The 21,600-nt window shown below is 37.2% G+C and overlaps 1 protein-coding gene across 2 annotated transcripts in view; it reads right to left on the minus strand.

Moving 5' to 3' along the window:
- ERC2 (ELKS/RAB6-interacting/CAST family member 2) overlaps positions 1-21,600 on the minus strand; it is a 492,995-nt gene that overhangs the window by 96,022 nt on the left and 375,373 nt on the right. For both annotated transcript variants that reach the window (XM_064518915.1, XM_064518916.1), the window contains exon 16: positions 7,530-7,677. In XM_064518915.1, coding sequence (XP_064374985.1) covers positions 7,530-7,677 — 148 coding nt within the window. The remainder of the gene's footprint in view (positions 1-7,529; positions 7,678-21,600) is intronic.

Genomic DNA, 21,600 nt, shown 5'->3' on the forward strand with positions numbered 1-21,600 from the left:
TTAGTTTGACAGCAACAGAAGCAATACTGATTATGAACCAAATATAGACTTCAGCACAGTACCAGGATAGTATTACAGACAGCAAGGTCTACAGACAGTAGAGTCGAAAGACTCTGTAAGAAAGCACTGCTTGACTGCGTCTGTTCCCACACTTGCTAAATATTAGAGGACCTAAATGCAATTAATTAATGTACAGTGTTGCAGAAGGATGTTTTGGGCTGCCAGACTAATTACAATCACAACAATTTCTAACCCTCCTCTTCTTCTTATACTATAATATAAAAAACAATTTTAATAACATAAAATACACAGTGCAATACAGCTGAATTCATGTAACAGGGAAATTTTAACTTTGGTAACTGGGTTATTCTTGAGTGCTTGATGTCACCACCATAATATTACATTAGCACCACTTCTGATGTATTTAACCAGAACTGTGTATATAATGCAACTTGCTGCCTTCAATTCTGTTTTTCTCCTTTGCTGTTGAAAGCGTTCTTTGAAACATTTGGATGTTAATTAGTAAGAAATACTTCTACGTAGTGCATGTAGGGGAAAATATTGCTAGTGGTTAATTTGTTGAGAAACTGCGGTTACACAGATTTTTTAAATTCCTTGATTGTTTCTCACCCTTTTTGTATCATTAGCAATATGTTCATGTGATGAAATATAGAGTAGCGAACTAATAGACTAGAGGAGGCTGCCAAACACCAGCTTTGCCTCTGGCCAGAGTATTCTGTACACCTGCAGTCTTGAAAACACTGAAAAGGTTTCTAATTTCATGTTTTGAAAAGAAAAATAAAATGTTCTCAAGGAGTTAGAAGACCTTGCGTTTTGGCCAATTCCACTTACATTTTTGGCTCTCTATCCCAGCAGTGAAAAGAGGCAACTGGGACATTTACTCGCAGTATCCAAGTTCTGAATGAAATAGTAACAAAGCAGTGTCTTCTGCTCCTACCAAAATCGCTTGAGATGTTCTAAAAATGGACTTTAAGCTAATTATTTCATGAAGAATTGCATCACTATACAAATTTCTCTAAAAATATCTATCTTGGAATTCTCAAAAGGAATCTTGGCCAGGGTCGTTATAAATATTATGTAATCACTCAGCCAAGCCCTAGTGGTGATCTTGTTTAATACTGTATTTCTGAATGGTCTTTTAAGCCTTTATTAAGCTCTATGGCTCTCAAAATACAGAATTTAGTGTATGAATCAAAGCAATTCCAGTAGTTCTATTTTTTTTGCTGGGAGAGTATTACTATACATTCCATTTATTTAAACTAATAAATATTTTACTGGCAGATTGCAGCAACTAAAAGAATTATGTAAACCATTACAATTACATATGATCATTTTTATGAAAATATGTCTGCAACGGAGATGTCAATATTATTGTCCCCAGTTTTACCGGTGGATATACTGTGATACAAATAACTTTCATAAATAATCAAAACATAATGTGAAGTAACCTGCAAAAGTAAACCAGCACTTGACAGAAAACCAATGTATTTCTTCCAGCTTAGAAACAAAAGGAGTTTAAATAAAACTCACACAGTCAGAATCCACGAAAAGACTCCTAAATTCATCCACATAAATAATATTTCGGTCTTTAATATATGGTCTGCAGCTTCATATTTAAAATAAATCATACATATTTGTTAAAATGTTCTCATTTCCTTACACAGGCAGTACATTTCATTCCTTTAAGATACTTCTTCCTTTTCAATGTGAAGAACTGGGACAAATTATGTCAAAAGTAGTATATCTTGATAATTTAGAATCTGTTTGGCCTTCCTACCCTTTGTTTAGGGATTGCTGCTAGCCTTTAGTATGTCAGTGGAATCGAAAATGTTATTTTCCTAATACCAAATGCTAAGGCTAATTGGAGAAAGGCATCCAACTGCACATTTGGTGCTAAGAGCATTATGTAAGTCATGAAGTGTTTAAAAAGAGGAAAAAAACCTGAAATTTGTAATGAAGACATTTTTTAAACATTCATTTCTGAAGACATTCTGTTTCTCATTTTATTCTATTTTAGTTTAGATTAGTATCAGGGTCTGCTTTGTCACTCTCCAGGCACAGTCAAGCCATGGAAATCAGGACATTTGTCAACGTGTAAAAATTCCCCCACATTGAACACAGACAAAAACCTTACCAAATTATTGAAGAATTACAAGTGAATATAAATGTTCCACTAAATATATTTTATGACTAAATAATTGATTAATTAAAAAGAAAGGGGTGCAGATGGCTAAATTTTTGCATTTGGAAAGTGAATATTTTGCCTCCAAACTGAGTAGTAACTGACTTCACTTTTTATAAGACAAACCACATTGAAAATAAAAGGTAAAATAATGTAAAGTGTACAACATGGACAGACAAAGAACACGACTGCCCATGCCTAAGGAGGCAGTACACTGTCCAGCCCCTTTGACGCAATGGTGTCTGTTTAGACAACGGCATCCTATGCCTAGGTATTGGAAAATACTTGTTATTTTTCTCCCTCACACAGGAATTTCCTGTGGCACAATTTTAACACTCTTTTGACGCCACTCTGTGGAAGTTTATGGAGAGCCAAGATGCTTCCAGTTGAAATACGAAATACACCAGGATGCTCTAAGAGTCTACCAGAGTGACTAGAGCAGTTCATCACAGTGCAAGTCTGTGGCAAACGCAGCTACATTTGCATTTAGGCAATTCAGTCTCAGTGCAAGTCTGTGATACATTACAGCACTGTGATAGAATCTGTTTCTTTGGCCTTAATCCAACAACAATAAAACTCTATGAGTAACCTCAATACTTTGGGTTACTCCACTGAGTTTAATAGAACTGACCTCCTGAACCTTTAAGACATCTACTACATACTGTGCCCTATCTCTTTAAATATGAAGCAGGCTTTTGATGCTTACAATAACCTCGCATGGTGGGAGCCAGCAGAGCTTTTGTACAGCACTTTCAGTAGCAGTAGATAAATTTGCAAACATTTTGATGTTCCTCCTAGATAAGCACCTATAAATGTTACGAAGTATATCCATTAAAACTCCACAACCCCTTCCCTTAAACGTGACCCTCACTGGCCTCCTCAAAGTTAGCAAGGACAAAGAGCAGTACTCGGCCCTCTCTTCTGTGCACAGACGCATTAAGGAGGAGGATTCACATTTTTTTGCCTGAAAAACATTCTGACTCTAGGAAACCTACCTTCCTCAATGGGATTTTCCACACGAAGACAGTGACTTCCCTTACTCCTCAGAGGATGCTCCAGGGCACCTCGTGCTTTGGAAACCTTGGTTTCTGATGAATGACGGATTCTCATACACACCACTCTTTCTCTCTCTTATTTCAAAGTTTCTAAAAAGGCAGTGAGGTCATCCACTCAACAACAACAGCAAACTGCATCCCAGACCTTAGAGCTCTTGGAGTACAATGCTGCACATTTTTAGGTATCATCCATTGCAATGACTCAGAGTACAGCAAGATTTAAAATGTCTAGAAATAGAGATTTGGAGTTTATCAAATATATTACAAAGTCTAGGATGCCACTGGGGTAGACAGCAGCAGAAGCAGAGTCTCAAAGAGACTCAGAAGCAGAGTCTCAAAAAGTTTTTGAGGTAGAAACTCCCCAAATTGCAAACAAAAGCAAAAAGCTAATCAAAAACTGTCTGAGATGTATGATGACAGAGCATGAGAGTCAGAGATTCAGAACACCTTTTATTTAGGCCAAATTGATTCACCTGTCTATAAAGGCCACAAAATAAAACTTGATAAAAATAATATTTTCTATTTTTAAAAGGTAAACCTCATCCTCACTGAAGGCTAACCAGATTATTGCTTTTTTGCTAAAATGACAACTCTTTGAAAAACAAGATGTTCTTAGGAGACATGCAGTAGGAAAGGAGAGCAGATAAGCTTAATTGCAGCATCATAAAAAGAATTCCACAATATACTGAGGAAAATGTAACAAGATTATCTAAAGGAACTCTAGGACCTTGCTCCTATATGAGCTTTGCTGATATCTAAAACAACATATGTAGATTTCCAGGAAAGGCTAAAATATGTTAAAGGCAAATTTCTAAATTCTGTTAACATTCTAACATAACTACAAATGATGCCCCAGTAGCTTGTCTGCATGATGTATAAGACATCATCTCTACTGACTGTTGCTCCCCGCCACAACAACTGCTGTCCTATGTTTTGCAGCTCTAAAAAAAACAGTGAAGTGAAAGTCAGGTTCTGGGGAGAATACTTCTCAAAATTTGGGGAATTTTAGAAGTAATTGCCAGGAATTGTCAAAGGAAGACAGAAATAGATGGAGAAAAATAACTTTCTCCTGAAATTCAGTAGAAAATACTCTTTCATTTAATGAAGAAATCTCCTAAAACAGATGCAGCTAGAATAGTACCAGTTTTGTAGCAACATGGTAGAAATACAGTAGTATTTTTTATATGCAGGAGATATGCATTATTTCATATGCAAATCAAGAATGGGACTTCCCATAGGATATAAACCTATCAGAATACATGTATGAATTGAAAAAAAGATTCTGAAGGATAAAGAAGGCACTGCATCCTCTTATTTATATGGACACATTTACTGATATCAGCTGATGCCTCTTTGTTGAGCAGGAAAAACCTACTCTTACTGGTGCTCTCCTAACATAACTTTCAGCCACAATGTTTCATCTTCAGCCTAGCTGTCCCATCACCATCTGAAAGACAGGGAACCTTTGCAGGGAGCAACATAAAACATGAAAAGGAGCAACATGAAAAGAAAGTCCCTGGATTCTTTACAGTCTGCATTTCTCACCCTTTGTCCTGCTGCCTTGATGAGATCCCAGCCCTCTGTAGCCGCGAATAGAAGGCTTCCTGTTTGATTGGACAGGGAGATGTATCATAAATCTATCTGCTGCTGTGGATATACATAAAGGGAATACAGATTTTTATCACTGCTCACCATTTTGCTTTGATCATGAAAGCAAAAATTCCCCCTACAGGTTCAGAACAGGAGTGGATTTGGGGCCTAATGTTTGGCATCACCTAGTCAATCATCTTCTAATATTTAGAAATATTTCTCCTTTTTTTTATTATTGCATTAGGGTGGAGAAGCTAGGGTTTGGGGTTTTTTTTTAATCTTTCTTTCTGCAGTTTAACAGTTGTGGAAAATGTGGAATGGGAGGAATAAGGCCATTTCATTGTATAAATCAGAAAAAATCTGATGCTGCATACAACTGATCATTCACTAATGTCCTAGTTCTCTGATTAAAGTAAATCACAATAGATTCACTATTGTGTACTCATTTCATAAACCTGAAGAACAGGGTGGATATGTCACAGAGTGTAGAATCCATCAGTTTTACCCACAGCGCAAACAGTCTAATCAAGGAAGAGCAGCGATAACAAGCAATCGTGTTGGGCATACACGCGGAAGATTTGGAGGTTGACAGTGGTTCCCCCCCAAAAGGGATTAAAGAAGTATGAATGATCCCTACAACCTCTATTATCAGATAATGCTTAAGTGTAATAAAGTTGTGACCTAGTTAAACCACATTCCTGTTCCTGGTGTCTCCTTTTTCTTGCGGTGTCAGAGATAAAAGAGAGATTATTTTGGCATCAATTTAATCTAGTTAAATAGCTTTACTGAAGATCTTTATCACTATAAATGATGGAGATATTTGAAGTATTTGGTTACAATTCTAACCAGTTATCCAAAACAATGGCTCTCTAGAAATCCTTTTCTGCTGTTTCTCCACTCTTGCTGAAGGAAGTTATGAATGTTTGAACAACTTTCAGCAACAGCTTAAACATAAAAAAAGGAAAAGCAAGAAAAAAGTTTTTTGTTTTGGGGCTTTTTTTTTTTTAAGAAAAAAGGCAAAACAGTCTTCCCACATATCTGGCAAGCATTTTAAATATATCCATGACAGAAATCAGAGAGCGTGGCAAAGCTGCATATTCATTTACTCCTCAATAAGGAAAGATGAGAGTGAAAAAAGAAAGGATCTGAAACATAAGAGAAAATAACAGCCATTGCTTTTCCAAAACTAAACAAAACAAAAATCCCTACAATTATTTGGAACCCAACATCTTCTGCAGATGCAGCACAGTGGGATCAAGTACTAAAAAGCATAAAGCCTATCTGCCTATTTAGCAGATGAAATTTGGGTGAAATGTCTCCTGACTGACCTGAGACATGTGTGCATCATGGCTGGCACCCAGGTACTTGGCTGGAATGTCTGTAATGAAGTCAGCATCATGAGTGGATGGTAAGTTCATGCTCAGGGGCTGTTTCCTATTTCTACAGACCTGTGGGAGAAAGCTATAATGATTAGGTGCATGAGGTCGGGGCTATTGGGAATTTAGCTTAGCAGCGAGGGTTTTCCTTAACTTTCTGTTACTGAATGCGTGAAGATCTACGTTATGTAATGCATGATTCAGAATGAAGAGTCATAACGTTGACTATGCAGTATGTCCTAAACATTATTAGCACGACATGCTCAGTTGTGAAATGGCACACTGCCTAACAGCAGAGTGGTTACTTTGAGAGGCTACGGAGACCAGAAGGATTTTGCCCAGTGATATTCTCCTCCTCAAGTAACCATCACAGAACTCAGTCTCACAAAGGAAAACATCAGAAACAACACTCTCCGACATGGTCTGAAAACATCTTTCTCACCTTTTTCACCTGTTCTGAAAGAGGAAAGGTGTTTAACAACATATGCATATGACATACAGCACAGGTCTTTAGTACCTAGGTTATCTGAACATCCTTTGTCCTCTTGCTTGTCCTGCTGATCCTATAGTACCTCTTTTGGCTATGAGTATTACCTTCTAAAAATGAGGCAAGTAGTCACTGCACAGTATGTCTTTGTGCTATTTTAAACATTTCAGTTAGACAGAGAAGGGATCCTTGGCTACTGTCTGTTACGTGTACTGTATCTATTATGGCGATTTTTCTCTATAATAAAGCAGAACACAAATTTGCTTGTGATAAAATCCATTTCTAGAGTTTGTAACTACATGTTTCCTTTTAAAACCTCAAATGACTTATGGTTGTGGAGACAGGGTGATTTTTACTCATTTGGGAATGTATTTTAAGGATAATCGTGATTTCCAGATAACCTCTCAGAAAGCCTGGCACCTTCTGAACAGACAATTATTTTACAAGAGATGAACAAATAACTGAACAGAAAAGGTTAGAAACAGTCAACAGAAAGGATCGATCTTGCTTTACTGCAAAGAGCTCTGCTCTCCTCTGTTGCACGTAATGAAGAAGGTGGAAGCTATATGAGGAGGGAAAACAGAAAGTATATTGGCTGCATATAATATGAGCCAAGCAAACATGCAGCTAAAAGCATAACAACCATAAAGAAGCAATACAGAAACATTTATATTAAGTACCTCCTACCTTTCGCAACTGCTGTCACATGTCAGGCCTGGCTTGAAGACTTTCAGTATAAGGTTAGAATAAAATAGTACAAATGAAAATAATGCCAATCTTCAGTTGCCATAAAAGTATGAAAACGAATGTCTCCCCACCTGCTGTTTTAACTGATGCACTAATCTGTCTTTCTCTCGTTTAAGAGCCATTACTTCCTCCTGAGTCTTCTTTTTCTTTGAAGCAGACAGTTCAAGCAAGGCAATGTTTGCATCTTTTTCACTAATTGCAGCAAGCAATGCTTCCTGTCTGATAAAACAGAATAAAATAAAAATTGTTATCTTCTCATTAAAACCGAACAAAAGTACTTCAAGAGATGTTTCTTTTAACCACCAGGATCAATTAAATTTTGAACAGTCTTTAAATAGCAAATATTGTCAGGCAAAATCAAATCATGAAATAAACTGATTAGCCAAAATGGTATTTCTATTGATTTTTCATGATTTTAATATATCATAAACATTTATCTCAGTATATTTTACTACTATATAATATCTAGCAATATTCCTTGAACTAACAGTTCTTGAGGAATCTTTACCTTTGGAATCTTGACCCCTCAATCTCAGTAAAGCAAACAGAAACTTACAGCGCTCAGAAACATGTAGAAACACATAGAAGCTAGGAAGGTCGCATCCTAAGTAGTTCATGAGGACATAGGACAACAGTGATTTTAAAAACATGTAGTTTGGAAGCATAGATCTTGGCGCAACTTATTATTTCTTATACTCTGAAAGGGTCATGTTGGCAATACCACAATCAGTCCCCTATTTTCTTAAATAAAAGATATATATTCACTGTCTACAATGCATGCAATGATAGACTATGACTTATCAGCCAAGAAAAAGCATATTATATTTAATAGCTTTTAGAAAAGAGTATGTTATGGCCTATGCCTTTTTCCAGAACTATATAAGATCAATCATTAAAAAATAAACATGAATAAATGAGCCATAAATTAACCTTAAGCTCCAACTGCTAATAAACGTAAGAATACGGCTCATGAACTTCATAGAGCCAAGGTGAGCTTAAAGTTTGGAATTCTCACAGTCTTTCTGCTTGCCAGCAAAAACGTCAAGAAAGCTATTTCACTTTTATTTCAAAGTTCCTAATGTATTAATGTAAATATTTAAAGGACAATATTTCTGATGGATTCAAAGAAAAACAACCCATTTATTTTACTCTCAAAGTTATGAGACACGGATCAATTTTAGATAAACAGTTGCATTTTATTCATACACTTAAATAGTCTCATTTATTATTCTGTCTTCTTCATTCTAATCATGGTTAAATAATGTTTAAAAGAGGATGCCATAAGTCTCCAACAGTCTTAATTTTAAAAAAAGCTATTAATTATTTTTAATAACAGGTATTAAAGAATAAAAGATAGTAAAGGGTCACACATCTATAATGTTAATCAGAATGTTAAAGATATAAAGTATGAGATATAAGTTTATTGTTTGCCATAAACCTCAAAATAATGCAAAAAACTTGCTGCATAATAATCTGTACCAGACTCTCAGACTTTTCATGTGTTGTGTTCAAATAAGATACTAATTCCCTAAAATTTTCTTTAAAATCTGAAATTTTAAATGCACTGAGATAGAAAAAAAGCTGATTTGCTATTGTATTCAGTTATTCCTCTCACCTTGCAGAAAGCAGAGAATTTATGCACCATAAAATCTAGATACACCTGCTTTTTAACACCTGATTCAATCGGAAAGAAAAATGGCACACAATATCACTTTTTTTCTGCAGTACATTTTACATACAAGTCTATTTTCTGTTTTAGAAATGTTTTCCCCAAAAAAGTGTTTTCAATTTGCATCATGCAACTATTCTTGTTGATATTTGGAACAATTTTTAAAAACAGACTTCACAACAATCCTCTCATTTTCAGGATATGTGGACCAAGGATTTGCCCTGTTTGCAATTTACACTAGTGGGATTAAATCCTAGCCTTTAATTCATGGTAATTATTACTGTAAAGTAGGTATCTCAGGTAAACAGTAAAATACAAACTGACTTATACCATAATTCTAGAAATAAATTTGTTTAATATCTAAAGGTGAATATGGACTTAATGGTCATAAACCCAACATGGTCAGGGTGAAAATAGGTGAAGAAAGCTATATCGCAGAACTCCCAAGGTTTTTCAATCTAATCAGATTTATTTTAAAGTTACGTAGGTATGTCTGCTCATCTAATAGCAAGTTTCATGATAAGTACTTGCCACCTACCAGGTTTCTAATGATGTTATTTTATTATGTGTAACACAGATTTTACTGCTGTAAAGAAGCTACAAACAGAATAAAATTTCTAAATCAACTTGAAAACTAAACTAAGGTACACCAAATTTTTACTTTTCCAGAGACCACACTACTTCACTGCCTGAGGATTGGTGGGGAAAACACAAACCTGACCGGTGAAAAAGGTGAGTCAGAACTACTGCCATTTTTGGTACCGTTTCAACATTTGATAATGGGATTTACTCATATTTATGTTTATTGTATGACCAGCCAGAATGGTTACATATTCTTGTGGTCGTAACTGTGCAACTGTGCAGCACTGTCTAGCCCCACGTTGTGGCAGCAGATGAGGTAAAACTTTCCTCAGCAGATGAGGTAAAAACCAGGAGAGGAGAGCTGGCCAGCAAGCTTCGAAAAACCGGCACTCTGGAGTCTGCAGCGGCTTTTTGCAGACCCTGGTGCACCGTTTCTGAACTGGTGATGTTGAGGGGTTATGAAAGCCAACCAGAGGTAATGAGAATGTCTTTGCAAGGGAAGGCTAACAAAATCTTATTTCGCAATTGTCTGTACACTCTTTCACGGTGTTTATTCTCTATTAACCTGTCAAAATGCTCACACACAATGTGGACAATATGCTGGTTCATGAGACAACTGCATTCAGCACATCACTGCTCCTATCTTGGCAAAGTACCTCTTATCATACTGCTCCATATCCAGACAGCTCCAGGAAATAACAGTTCATAGTCATGTGAAGTAGCTGCTGTCATATGACTTTGTAAATGCTCCACTGAGATCCTCCAAGATTAGTATCCAATGCTGAGTACATACAGAACTTCAAACCATCCCCCCAAAATTCATATTATTTTTGTCAATGTATTTTTTAATTCTTATCATTATAGCAACTGCAAGTGGGGTTGGGAGGGCTTAAACCTATGAACGTTGAGGAAAGACTGCACAAGCATAGAAAGACATGGATTTCTACTGAAAGCTTTCCACGGCTACGTGGAACGATGAATACCTCCAGAGAAATAGGCAGGTGAACTCAAGCTCACACTGCCAGGACTCCTGAAGCTGCCTGAATGTGTGTCAGCTTCAGTTCAGAAGCTGTAAAGCCTCATTTATCTCAGTGACAAGGTGTTTGAGCTTGGGCATAGTGCCACGCGGCGTGCTGACGGCTTGCAGGCTGGAGCTGGCTCCCCTACAGCCCGCCGGGGGCACGGGCAGAGCAGGCCTGCATCTGTCTGCACTTGCCTGCACAGACCTGCTCCTGGAGTTTGTCCATGTATTATCTACCTCTATTATCACGGATAATTTGAACAGTAATAACCTCAAATGTATAATCCAGTGGCATTTAACCAGACATCCGGGTTAACAAGAGTTCAGCAGAGCTGGACTGAACTGTATTTTCTACCAAAGGACACACTTTGCTTGCTTACATCTTTAGTTATTACACAACTACTTCAATACAAAGGAAAGACAGAGAGGCCCACAGTTTATGTTATCACTATACAGAGCACAAAATAAAGATGCAGGTTATGACAGGGCATCTAAAGAAACCAAAGCAGCCTCCTTCATGTCTGCATGGCCTAACATATGAACACATATAGTTCCTCCACTGAGTCCCTGGAAGACGTAGCTTAAAAGAAGACAAAGTCCATGCTAGTGATGCACTGTAGTGTGCCCAAGCATTTAGGAAGCTGCTGGTGTGGATAGCCCTGGAGCTCCACACCATTATACCTCTGTGTTATTACATATCACAGGCAGGTTTGCCCCTGGCCGTGGAAGTTACTGTACTACCCTGCCAGCACACCTGAGATTTCCTGGGGAAGAACAAAATCCCATGAACAAAATCAATTTACTTGAGCTAGCCAGTGACTCTGCTAAAAATGAAGGTGTATTGCCATTTGTGAGAAAAACATTTGAAATATCATTATCTGACCAGTAGGGACAGGGCTAAGACGCCAATAAAACAGCTGACAATAATGACTTTCTCATTAACAAACATGAAGTAAACTTCTTTCAAAAATGTAAAGGGGTGGAAAAGTCTTCATCTAAATCTCTCAGGTAAGTAGTGCACTTCCACTTCACCGCTAGAAACTGAACGTCATCGTGCATTTCTGTGCAAGGATTTTTGAAAATCAGGACCTGAACTGGCACCAAGAACAACATACCGTCTGATATACTCTCCAGCTAGCATGCTTAAGAGTGTAAGCATAATTTATAATTCCTAATTATCTACTGTGTCAGCAAAAGAAATGACTATCCAAATACAGTTCTATAGAGATGTTATCACTATTTGCAGCCAAAATGTCTCCTTATTGTTTAATAAATGATGGTAATAAAATACATTTTAAAATAATTTATTAGAGCAGTGAATTAAATGACATTCTTTAACAGTAATATTTATAAAGAGTAATCCTTTTTGCTATTAGTAGTTTTTCCTCTCTTTTTTGGCAAACTAATCTGTTATACAAATACTGGGATAGTACTTTTAACACCAAGAAAAATCACTCTAATTGTATGTAGTAAAATTAAGTAAACGCTCAGATTAATACAGTACATGTCTAACAGCATTTGCTCCACAGTGGTAAGAAATCCATTTTATTAGTCTTCTACTTTGTATTTTCCTTTGACTTATCAAATACTAGCAAAATAATTCCTAGGAATCCCCATCTATATAGCTTCCACTATATAACAGTTGCCCATTGCAAAAAGGGGAGGAAGGACTTTTTCCAGGAAGAGCAAAACCCTAGAAATTAAATTTCACCTCCCCTGGCAAAGCCTGACTGCATTCAACAGTACAGCAATCTCAAGTCAACCTCCTTAATACAAAGAGTGAATACAACAGTATCTTGATGATCACACTTGCAACTGTGAGCTTAAGGCCTAAGGTATTAATGATTCCCGTAAGAAACACCAAGGAAGTTTGTAAAAATATCTTCATATACTTAGCATCACTTTGTACTAACATACAAAAGTAAAGATGGTAGGAACAATCCCTTCATAATCGCCAGCAATTCATTTATTCAAGCAAGTGGAATTCCACCTAGGTCTATTCCAGACTCCATTCTATTTGATGCTTTTATTAACTACATGAATGATGGACCAGAAAATCTGCTTATTACATTTCAGTGAGACTTGAAACTCAGAGGATTTGCAAGAGCCATGAAGAGAGGAATAAAAGTTTAAGTGGTCTTTCAACAAACCAGAGAAACAGTCTGGAAAACTGAGGAGGAACTCAGTATTGATGATCTGTTGTGAAAACAGCAAACGTACTGCAAAGTGTAATTAGAAATAGAATATAAGACAGAGGAAGTGATCCTTTTGATATACTTCAGAAGGACTCAGCTGGAACACTAAATCCATTCTGGATATGATTCTCCATGAAAAAAGTGGGAACTGTTCAAGGGAGAGCAACAAAAACAATCATCGAAACGACCTACAGGAAAAAAACTGAAAGAACTACAATAATTAGGCTATGAGTGGGGACTTGATAATAAGAACATAAAATGCTGTTTCAGAGTGAAATAGAACTTTTTTTTTCCATGTCCATGGCAGCCAGAACAAGTAGCGATGTGCATAAACTGCAGGAAGTAAAAGTTGTGCTTCTCCTTCCTCCTAAAGCCCAGCCAAGGTCTAATGATGATGGCACTTAAGTATTGCTGGGAAAAGATGGTCTCCATCACGGGAAGTCATTTTGAACAAGCTGGGCAAACATCTGTTAGAAATGACTCCCGTATAGTTGATCTTCTTCCAAGGCATAAGTTTACCAGCAACCCTATTATTCTATGATTCTATATTTTAAGCTGATTTATTCTCTGTCTCAGTTAATACAGTAGTCCTTGGAGCTAAGGTCCAAGATCTTTTAAATTTAATTTTCTACATCTACAGTAAGAAAGAACAATGCACACACCTTGAGAATGATCAAGTTTCTGTGAAAATTACCATGATAGCAATTACAGATAAAAATGACTTTGTACTACATAGGCCATTCCTCAGTGAAATAGAGATATCTTTCCTTGGAGGATCTATCAACTATTAATCTGATAATAGCCATGGATTTTAGACAAAGGTGCTCATTTAAATCTCTTAGCAAAGTCACTGGAGGTGGTATTAAAGAATAATTTAATTAAAGACCATACACAGGACTGAAGAAAGCAGATGATACCAAAGTAACTCAGTTATAAATGTAACCTAACACCTGAAAAGTGCAATCTTACAGATCTCTAGCAATACAGACATAGAGTATGCATTTGTAAAAGTGTCTGTCCTGAACTGAAAAAAATTACTTAATATGAAAAGGAAGCCGTAGTATACTAGAAGGGAAGATAAGATAATGCAAGAAGAAATAAATCCATGAAAGACTCTGTTGAATGCCAAACCGAAAAAGTATATTGTATACAGTGTTTTATCAAACTGCAGCCTAAACAAACGTCAAATGGAATAATTTCTTTAACAAATATGGGCAACAACTGAGCAAAAAGGGTTGTTCACTAACATATATTTAGTCAAGATTAACTATGGATAAAAGAATGTACTAAGAACAGATTTAATAACCCTAAACTGTCATTCAGCTTGTAGGAGGTATTCAAGATACAGCTAATAAAACACAAAAAAATGGTTCTAACCACCCACAAAAAAATTCTCAGTAGTATAAAACACTGAAGGATGACCACTAAGATAAATGCTTTCTTTTGAGAGCTGCCTCGCAGTTAACCTTCTTAAAGAGTCTCCCAGAAACCTCTAATCATAATACATTGCATTGCCACTTATCACAGTCAATTTAGAAGTGAACTCTGTAAACACTCCTGCTTTACTCCCCACCTCTGTTAGTCTAAGAATAATTTTCTGAGCTTTAATAAAAGAACTCATGACAACTTTCGGGGAGGTGGGGGGACTCTTAGCAACAGCACAATGGCAATCTAAAGGAATTCCAAGATTAAGATTTATAGAAACAAGATCTTTGGAGAACTTTTACAGCCTTTCTTACTTAAGCCACTCGGCACAAAATACAGAAATGCAACTTAAAAAGCCACCATTAAAGTTAAATCAAGTCAGAAATGTTTGAACTAATGATATACAGTAGAGTACTCAGCCAGCTTCTCACGTGCTAATCGTACTGAAGGAGAAAAAACAGCTCAATCAACTTTTCCCCTTTAATTATTGTTTTCTTTCCCTCATGACCCCCAGTATTCAACCTTAAGTTCAGTAGGAGGTGACTAGAGATAGACGGTGATGAGAGATCCTGTTTGAAACAGCTTCTCTCTGTCACTCCTAAAGCAAATAAATGGTTTGTTAAAACATGCTGTTAATCCATTATGGATGTGCATGCATCTCAGAAAATAAACTACAGAATATTATTGGTATTTTAAAGCTTTCCCTTTAAAAAAAGAAAACATACTGGTCACATGCATAAATTTAAAATCTTTATATTCTGCAGCAGAGCTCTCAGTCTAAGCTGGTTGTGTGATGCAGACATGTAAATTCAGTCGCTACAGACAATTACTCTGGGACTGTATTTGTGACGCTGACAGCAAATTTCTCTCTCAGAGTCCACAGCTACCTACAGTTTGCAAAAGTAACAATTTATAACTTACTCCTTTTGAAAGAACAATTATTTTGAACTGTTTTCAAGGAACAAGTCCCTGCAAAATTCTCCCCGAAGGGAGAACGGCGTGATCTAACGCTCCTGGTTGGCCGAGTGCCCCCGCGGCAAGCACAGCGAGCCGCCGACTGCCGTACCACGCCGCGCAGCCGAGGAGGTTGCTCCGTCACCCACGGCCGGGCGCGCGGACGCGCAGGCTGCCCCCTCGCGCAGCCCACAGCACCGGTCCGGCCCACCGAGGCCTTGTCCCCCGGCTGTCCTGGCATCACCCCTGGCATCTAGCACCTGGTCCTGCCCTCTGCTGGGAGCCCGTGCCAGGAAGAGACACCGGAGCTCAGGCTGCGCGAGAACTACAGACAACCCACATCGTCACGCCTGTGTTAGACACAGGTCTCCATCAGGCTACAGTCAAGGAGCATCAGGGAGAAGCAATTGTCCTGCATGTGATGGCAAAGAGAGACGCTTGTTTTGACGACAGAGAGGAGTTGCCTGAGAAGGCGGCTTTCCCCACTGCTCGTCCTTCCCCTCCAATGTCCCTCCCCCGAGTCTCAGTTCAGTGTTTCTTCCCAGTGCTCTTTAGTCCCATAACCACATGCCCCCCACCCTGTCTTTAGGTTGGCAGTTTAAAATTTTTCCTTTTTTTCTCCTTACCAGCAACTTGAAATGTGCATATAGGCCTTTTGCTAAACAAACAAAAATCATCCAACATACAAGTCCATGTTCAGAGAAAGATGTTAAAAGGTAAAGAAGGAACTTGGTGCCTCTCTTTTGGGGCTCAGTTTCCAATGAGAGATAGGCCCTCCATTGCCCTTTGAACTCTTTGAACCCTTTCAGTCCCCACAACGTTGCACTTCTGATGTCGTGATGATTTATGTTTTAGAAATGACAGATCAGTAAAACAGATCCCCTCAGAAAAGAGACATATTCATCCCTGCAACCAATTACATCACAGTTTCACAGCTCACACTTCAATAACCACTGCATTATCATTTCCTTCAAACTGACAGCCTTGCTCACATGTGGGGAGTGTACGGCGAGCTTCGGGCTCTGTGAGAAACGTAGAGGAAACAACTCACAGCGCTGTATAACGCAGCTGAGGAAGCTAGAGGGTGCCAATTATTTCTGCCTCTTGCAGTTTTTAACTAGAATTGACTCCTAGTGTTCATTTGGCTTTATATGATTCTCCATGGGAATGCAAGCACCACTCAGCTAAAATACATCTGCCTGTTGCATGCCACAGCCCAACACAGCGCAGAGATGGGGGACGCCTGAGAACAAGAACGACGCCGTCCGAGTCCACGGGGTTGTGTTACAGGGGAGCACAGCGCTGCACAGCGTCCACCTAAGCTAAACAGGAAAACAAAACTAAAGGTAATCTGTCACTGTCAGCCTCTCCATCTTTCAACACTGCTTTCAGTGTTTATAGAAGACAAAGATAAAAGTCCTTTCCAGGATGAATGGTTTGATCTCTAGAATATAGTTTTTAAACTACCAAATAACTGTTAAAGTTTAGAAAAGTTACCATTGCTTGTTTTAAAGAGATTGCAGAGAACTCGGAACATTTGAGTCACAAAGACATATAAGGTCGGGAAGCAGAAATAGGATATTACAAAACAGAAACTAGTTAATTGTATTCTGCTTCAAATTTTGAATTGACGACATATTCCAAATGGACACTGATTACAAACTAAATGCTAAAGAATGAGAGGGACTTTCAGTTAACTTTTATTAACAGGGTGATCAACAAAATGATCCTTCAGGCAAACAGATAATACAAATAAAAAGATGTTAAAATATTCTGTTTCATTCCTTTGTGTTGTAAATATAAGGAAAAGATTGGTCTGGTTTTGGAAGTAGAAACTTAAGGACCTCCCCCTAATCTGCACAGAGTTACAAGCAGCAGCCCTTTGAATAACATAAATAACAAAACTCATAAAATCCAATGTACAGCACAGTAAAATTTAAAGTGAATGGCTGAGTGAATAATTAGCTTCATTTTAAAACAACAAATAGAAACCAATATGAATATGTGTTAGAATTTACGCCCTGAGCTTTACAGTGTATTAGAAGGCAACTTTGGCAAACAATACCGCCTGAATACATACACAGGATTGACAAAATGCACTTCCACGGCAGGGCATAATTAATATTTGATAACTGATCTGAGGGCAGAGTTTAAATGCTCACTTACTAAATAGGGTGTCAGACAGAGATTATGTAAACCAATGTCAAATAATTTCCACTAGCCGCAAATATATCTCTGAGCAGAATTCAGTATGTTACTCTTAAACAAGGAAACTCCTTAGAATTTTGGACCTTTCCAACATACTGACAGTTTTAATACGCTATGCTAGATAAAACAAATCACTCCAGAATTTCTGGTTAAGGGGCAAAAGGGTTATTGGCAGGAAGCCACTTCCCGGAAGGCTTTATCATGTACCTTTTTCTCTGGCCTATTGGGTTATGCTATGGCAGATACAGTTATTTAGACCTGTTAGGTCAGAATCACCATTACCATTATTGGTATGATGACATTTATTATTTACTGCTACACTATGATTAAATGCAAAGAAAACTAACCGTTACATAACTTAATTTAGAAGGTACAGGAAATTCTACAAATTATCACAATTCACCACTTTTTATTTTTGAAAAATCCAATGTTTTAGTTAAGTTTGCCTACTTGATAAAATGTTGCTAAGAAACAGAATAAACTTAAAAATTCTGCACCATGCGTATTGTTTCTAAGGACTTTATTATACTGGGAACCAATTGGCTATGTATTCATTATCAAGCCACAGAAAATTCTAATTATTGGTGTTAATGGAAAAATTATTGCAGCTAAGCATCCGAGTAAAGAAGATAATTAAATAATTAAATACTCAATTATTTATTTGCAAACTAACAGAATACCACTGCTTTAATTGTATGAAGTCTAAAGACCTGATTGCAAATTTATTTTTTCAGAGAACATTTATTCAGACAAACACTTTCTCTAGTTCATTTTAGCTTGTTAAAAAAAAAAACTTCATTTTTGAACCAAATACTACAAGCCTGACCTATAGCATGTGAAAACAATAACTATAAAATAGAAAAGTATCACTGAAGACAATGAAAGCCTAGAACAGGCCCAAGATATTTTAGAAGGAAGCAGAGAGGCAATTAGACAACATCACACAAATATTTCCCTAATTAGTATCTTAAGAGATTGGGAATGAAAGCGATAGGATACCACATGATGTTATTTAATTATACAACTTCCCTGCTAATGGAGCTATTCACAAGCATTGCCAGGAGCATTATCATCATCATATGATTCAACTTTGCATAAATAAGTTTGCTCATTGATCTTCTTTGGTGGGTTAATTGTTTCAAAATTTGTTTCAGATTAAGGAAGCATTTTTTAAAAAAAAAGCAGATGTACAGTCTTAGAGAAGATGATTCACTTTGATTCATACTGAAGACAGTTTATACTGACTTTCTCAAAGCAGACAAAAGAGAGATAAGGAATATCATTGAACTCTCTATGAGGGAAGACATGTTGCAGTGGTTAGACATTTTAAGATACTTCCATAACAAATTGTACCATGTTTAGTCTTGACAAACAGGTAACCTCTTACATATCATACTAAACTAACAGTACTAGTAGATGAAGTTCTGTATTGATTTGAGTAATGTTTTCAGCAGTCTTAAGAAAACTTCTAAAACTGAAGGACTTCTACTGAGGGCAAGGAAAGAGTCTGCATTTGAGCTGAGATTGAGATAGTTTCAATTGTACTACATAAATGGATGATAAATTAAATTAAACCATATAACAACATTCAATTACCAACAGGTTGTTTGGTGATCCTTTTTTAATTATTACAATCAGTACTGACTCAAAAAAGTGAACTAGAGTAAAATACTTTATATGGCATTTACTACCAGTTGGAGGGCTCAACCAACCTGCTTCTCCTTCCTTGCCAAACTTTCCCTTTAACTACCAGATCTTTCCCTACTAACATCTCTCTCTTCTGCAGATATCAGCTAGGTAAGATTTGTCTGTTCTTAGGGATGTTATATTCCTTTAAAAAGAACAGGCAGAGGTGAACCTTCCTGGGAAAAGGGGGTATTAGAGCTTCTCTGGAGGAGCTACTGAGCCTGCAGGGTGGGAAAGGCGAAGGAGCCACGCCAGGGAGCTGGGGACCAGCAACTTGTACAGACACCCAGACTTCAAGGCGGCCTTCACTGGGGACAGAACGGACATCAGAGGAACCGGTGAGGACAGGGCAGAGTTTGCTGCCACTCAAAAGTCACTGTGTTTGCTGGAAAAAAGGGCACATTTGCAAGGGGAGAGTTATATGTAGTAGATCTTTTAATTTCTGGTCAGGCATTCCTAGTTGCTTTGTGTTTTCTTTATTTCAAAAGCTGTATTTTTGTTTTTATTAAAAATACCCTTCTTTCAATGCTTAAAAGCTTTTCACTCATCTCTGAGGAGCTCTGAGGGGGAAAAAAATAGATCCATGGCAAAACTGTAGCCAACTCGTGGCACTGTCACAAGACATTAGACTTTCAGACACTTTTGTCTGTAGTCATTCAGTCATGTCTCCATCAACCATGGGATCTAAGATCCATCCAGATGGCACACAGCTGAGTTTACTCATCAGTTAGACGCATATACGTTGGCAATGAATGTACTGCCGTAATCTTCAAAGTGACAGTGCAGTAACAGGACTGTGTCTAGTGGTCTTGTATATATTTTCAGATCTTTTCTCCCTAATTAAGAACACAGCATTTTTCTCTTCACTCTTTCTGCTTTTGACTTCTGGAAAACTACAGGAGTTAGCAATGTTTCCCTTCCCTCCAGTTGCGTCTGCAAGATTTGTAAGGCCTGAGAGTCCCATTCCTCACTTACTACACTTCATTAACTGGGAAGATGCAGATGATTTTTCTGTTTGAAACAAAATTTGGTGAGCCCAGAGTCAGCAGTCTTTTTTAAGGTGCTGTTTTAGAAAATATTGAGAATTAATCTAAAAAGCCATCAATAAATTAATAGTACAATAGTATACACAGTTTCAAAACACTATCTAGATGTTATTTTGCAAACTTGGGACTTCTGTATCTTAAAAAAAAATACAGGTCTATGGCAGAACACAGGGTAAAGAGATGTTTATGGTAATACTGAAATTTAACAACTTTTTAAGAAGTCAACAAAAAGTACAGAAGGTTCAGTATTTGGCAGTCAAACTTCTTAAACCTATGCTAGAGATTACAAGAAGAGCAACATAAAAGCAGAGGACACATGATTTCATGAAAGAAACAAAATCAAAAGGGATTGTTAATAGAAACCCTGACTCTTGCATCAGGATGGATGACTCCTTTTGGTAGAGGGGAAGGGTGAAAATGTTATAGTACACTTGAATCTTAACAGAGGAACAAATGTAATAGTTTAAAAGAATGTTATGTTACAGTGGAAAAAATAAAGCACAGGTTAGGAACATCATGCAGAACACAAATCACTTCAACTTTCAATTTTTCAATTTTCTATTTCAAAGTTGACGTTCAACAGTGATAACATATTTTACTCCTCCAAATTTAAACCCAGGTGAAAGGAAAAAAAAGTAATACAGGTTTTCTGATTATGTTCCAACACTAAAAAACATGGAAAATATTCACACAGCTCAGATAGCAAATTCATACAATCAAGTTTCCCTAGGGACAGCCCCTACAAGAAGTTGGTTAGAATATTAATTTAAATTAATAAAGGTTCCTGAATTTCTACAGAGGCCTTCACATGGTCAAAAAATATAAATTACTTCCAAAGCCTGAGGCATAACTTGTAAGTAGAACAAAAATCAATGGTGCTTTTGGAATAATATTAACCAACCAATTTGAACAAAAAAGTTTGCTTAGAGCCAAACAGTCCTCTGTTTGACACTTTGGGGGCTTCTGCAAATCCATGGTTGTTTTTTTTTTTTTTTTTTAACTACATACAAGATTGTACACTTAAGAAAACCTTGTAGAACTTCTCAATAATCTCTAGAATCCAAGATAGCAGAAAAAGATGTTTCTGAATAGCATTTTGAACATTACCTCAACAACACCTGAACTGACAGCACATCTGGAAAGAATCGTGACGGAAAGAGACTTAGAAGTAGTTGCTATGGAAAATGCTCTCTTAAAATGCTATCCGGGTGGCCTCATGACTCGTACAAATAATATGATCCATTTTAGGATGAACTGCCGCTAGAAGGAGGAATGCTAATATAGGCAAGTGCTCTAGTGTCTATTACTATCAGGAATGAAATGACAGCTGTTAATGAGCAGAGACTCTATACAGGT

This window comes from Dromaius novaehollandiae, chromosome 12 (genome assembly GCF_036370855.1).
Source record: "Dromaius novaehollandiae isolate bDroNov1 chromosome 12, bDroNov1.hap1, whole genome shotgun sequence".
Taxonomy (NCBI): domain Eukaryota; kingdom Metazoa; phylum Chordata; class Aves; order Casuariiformes; family Dromaiidae; genus Dromaius; species Dromaius novaehollandiae.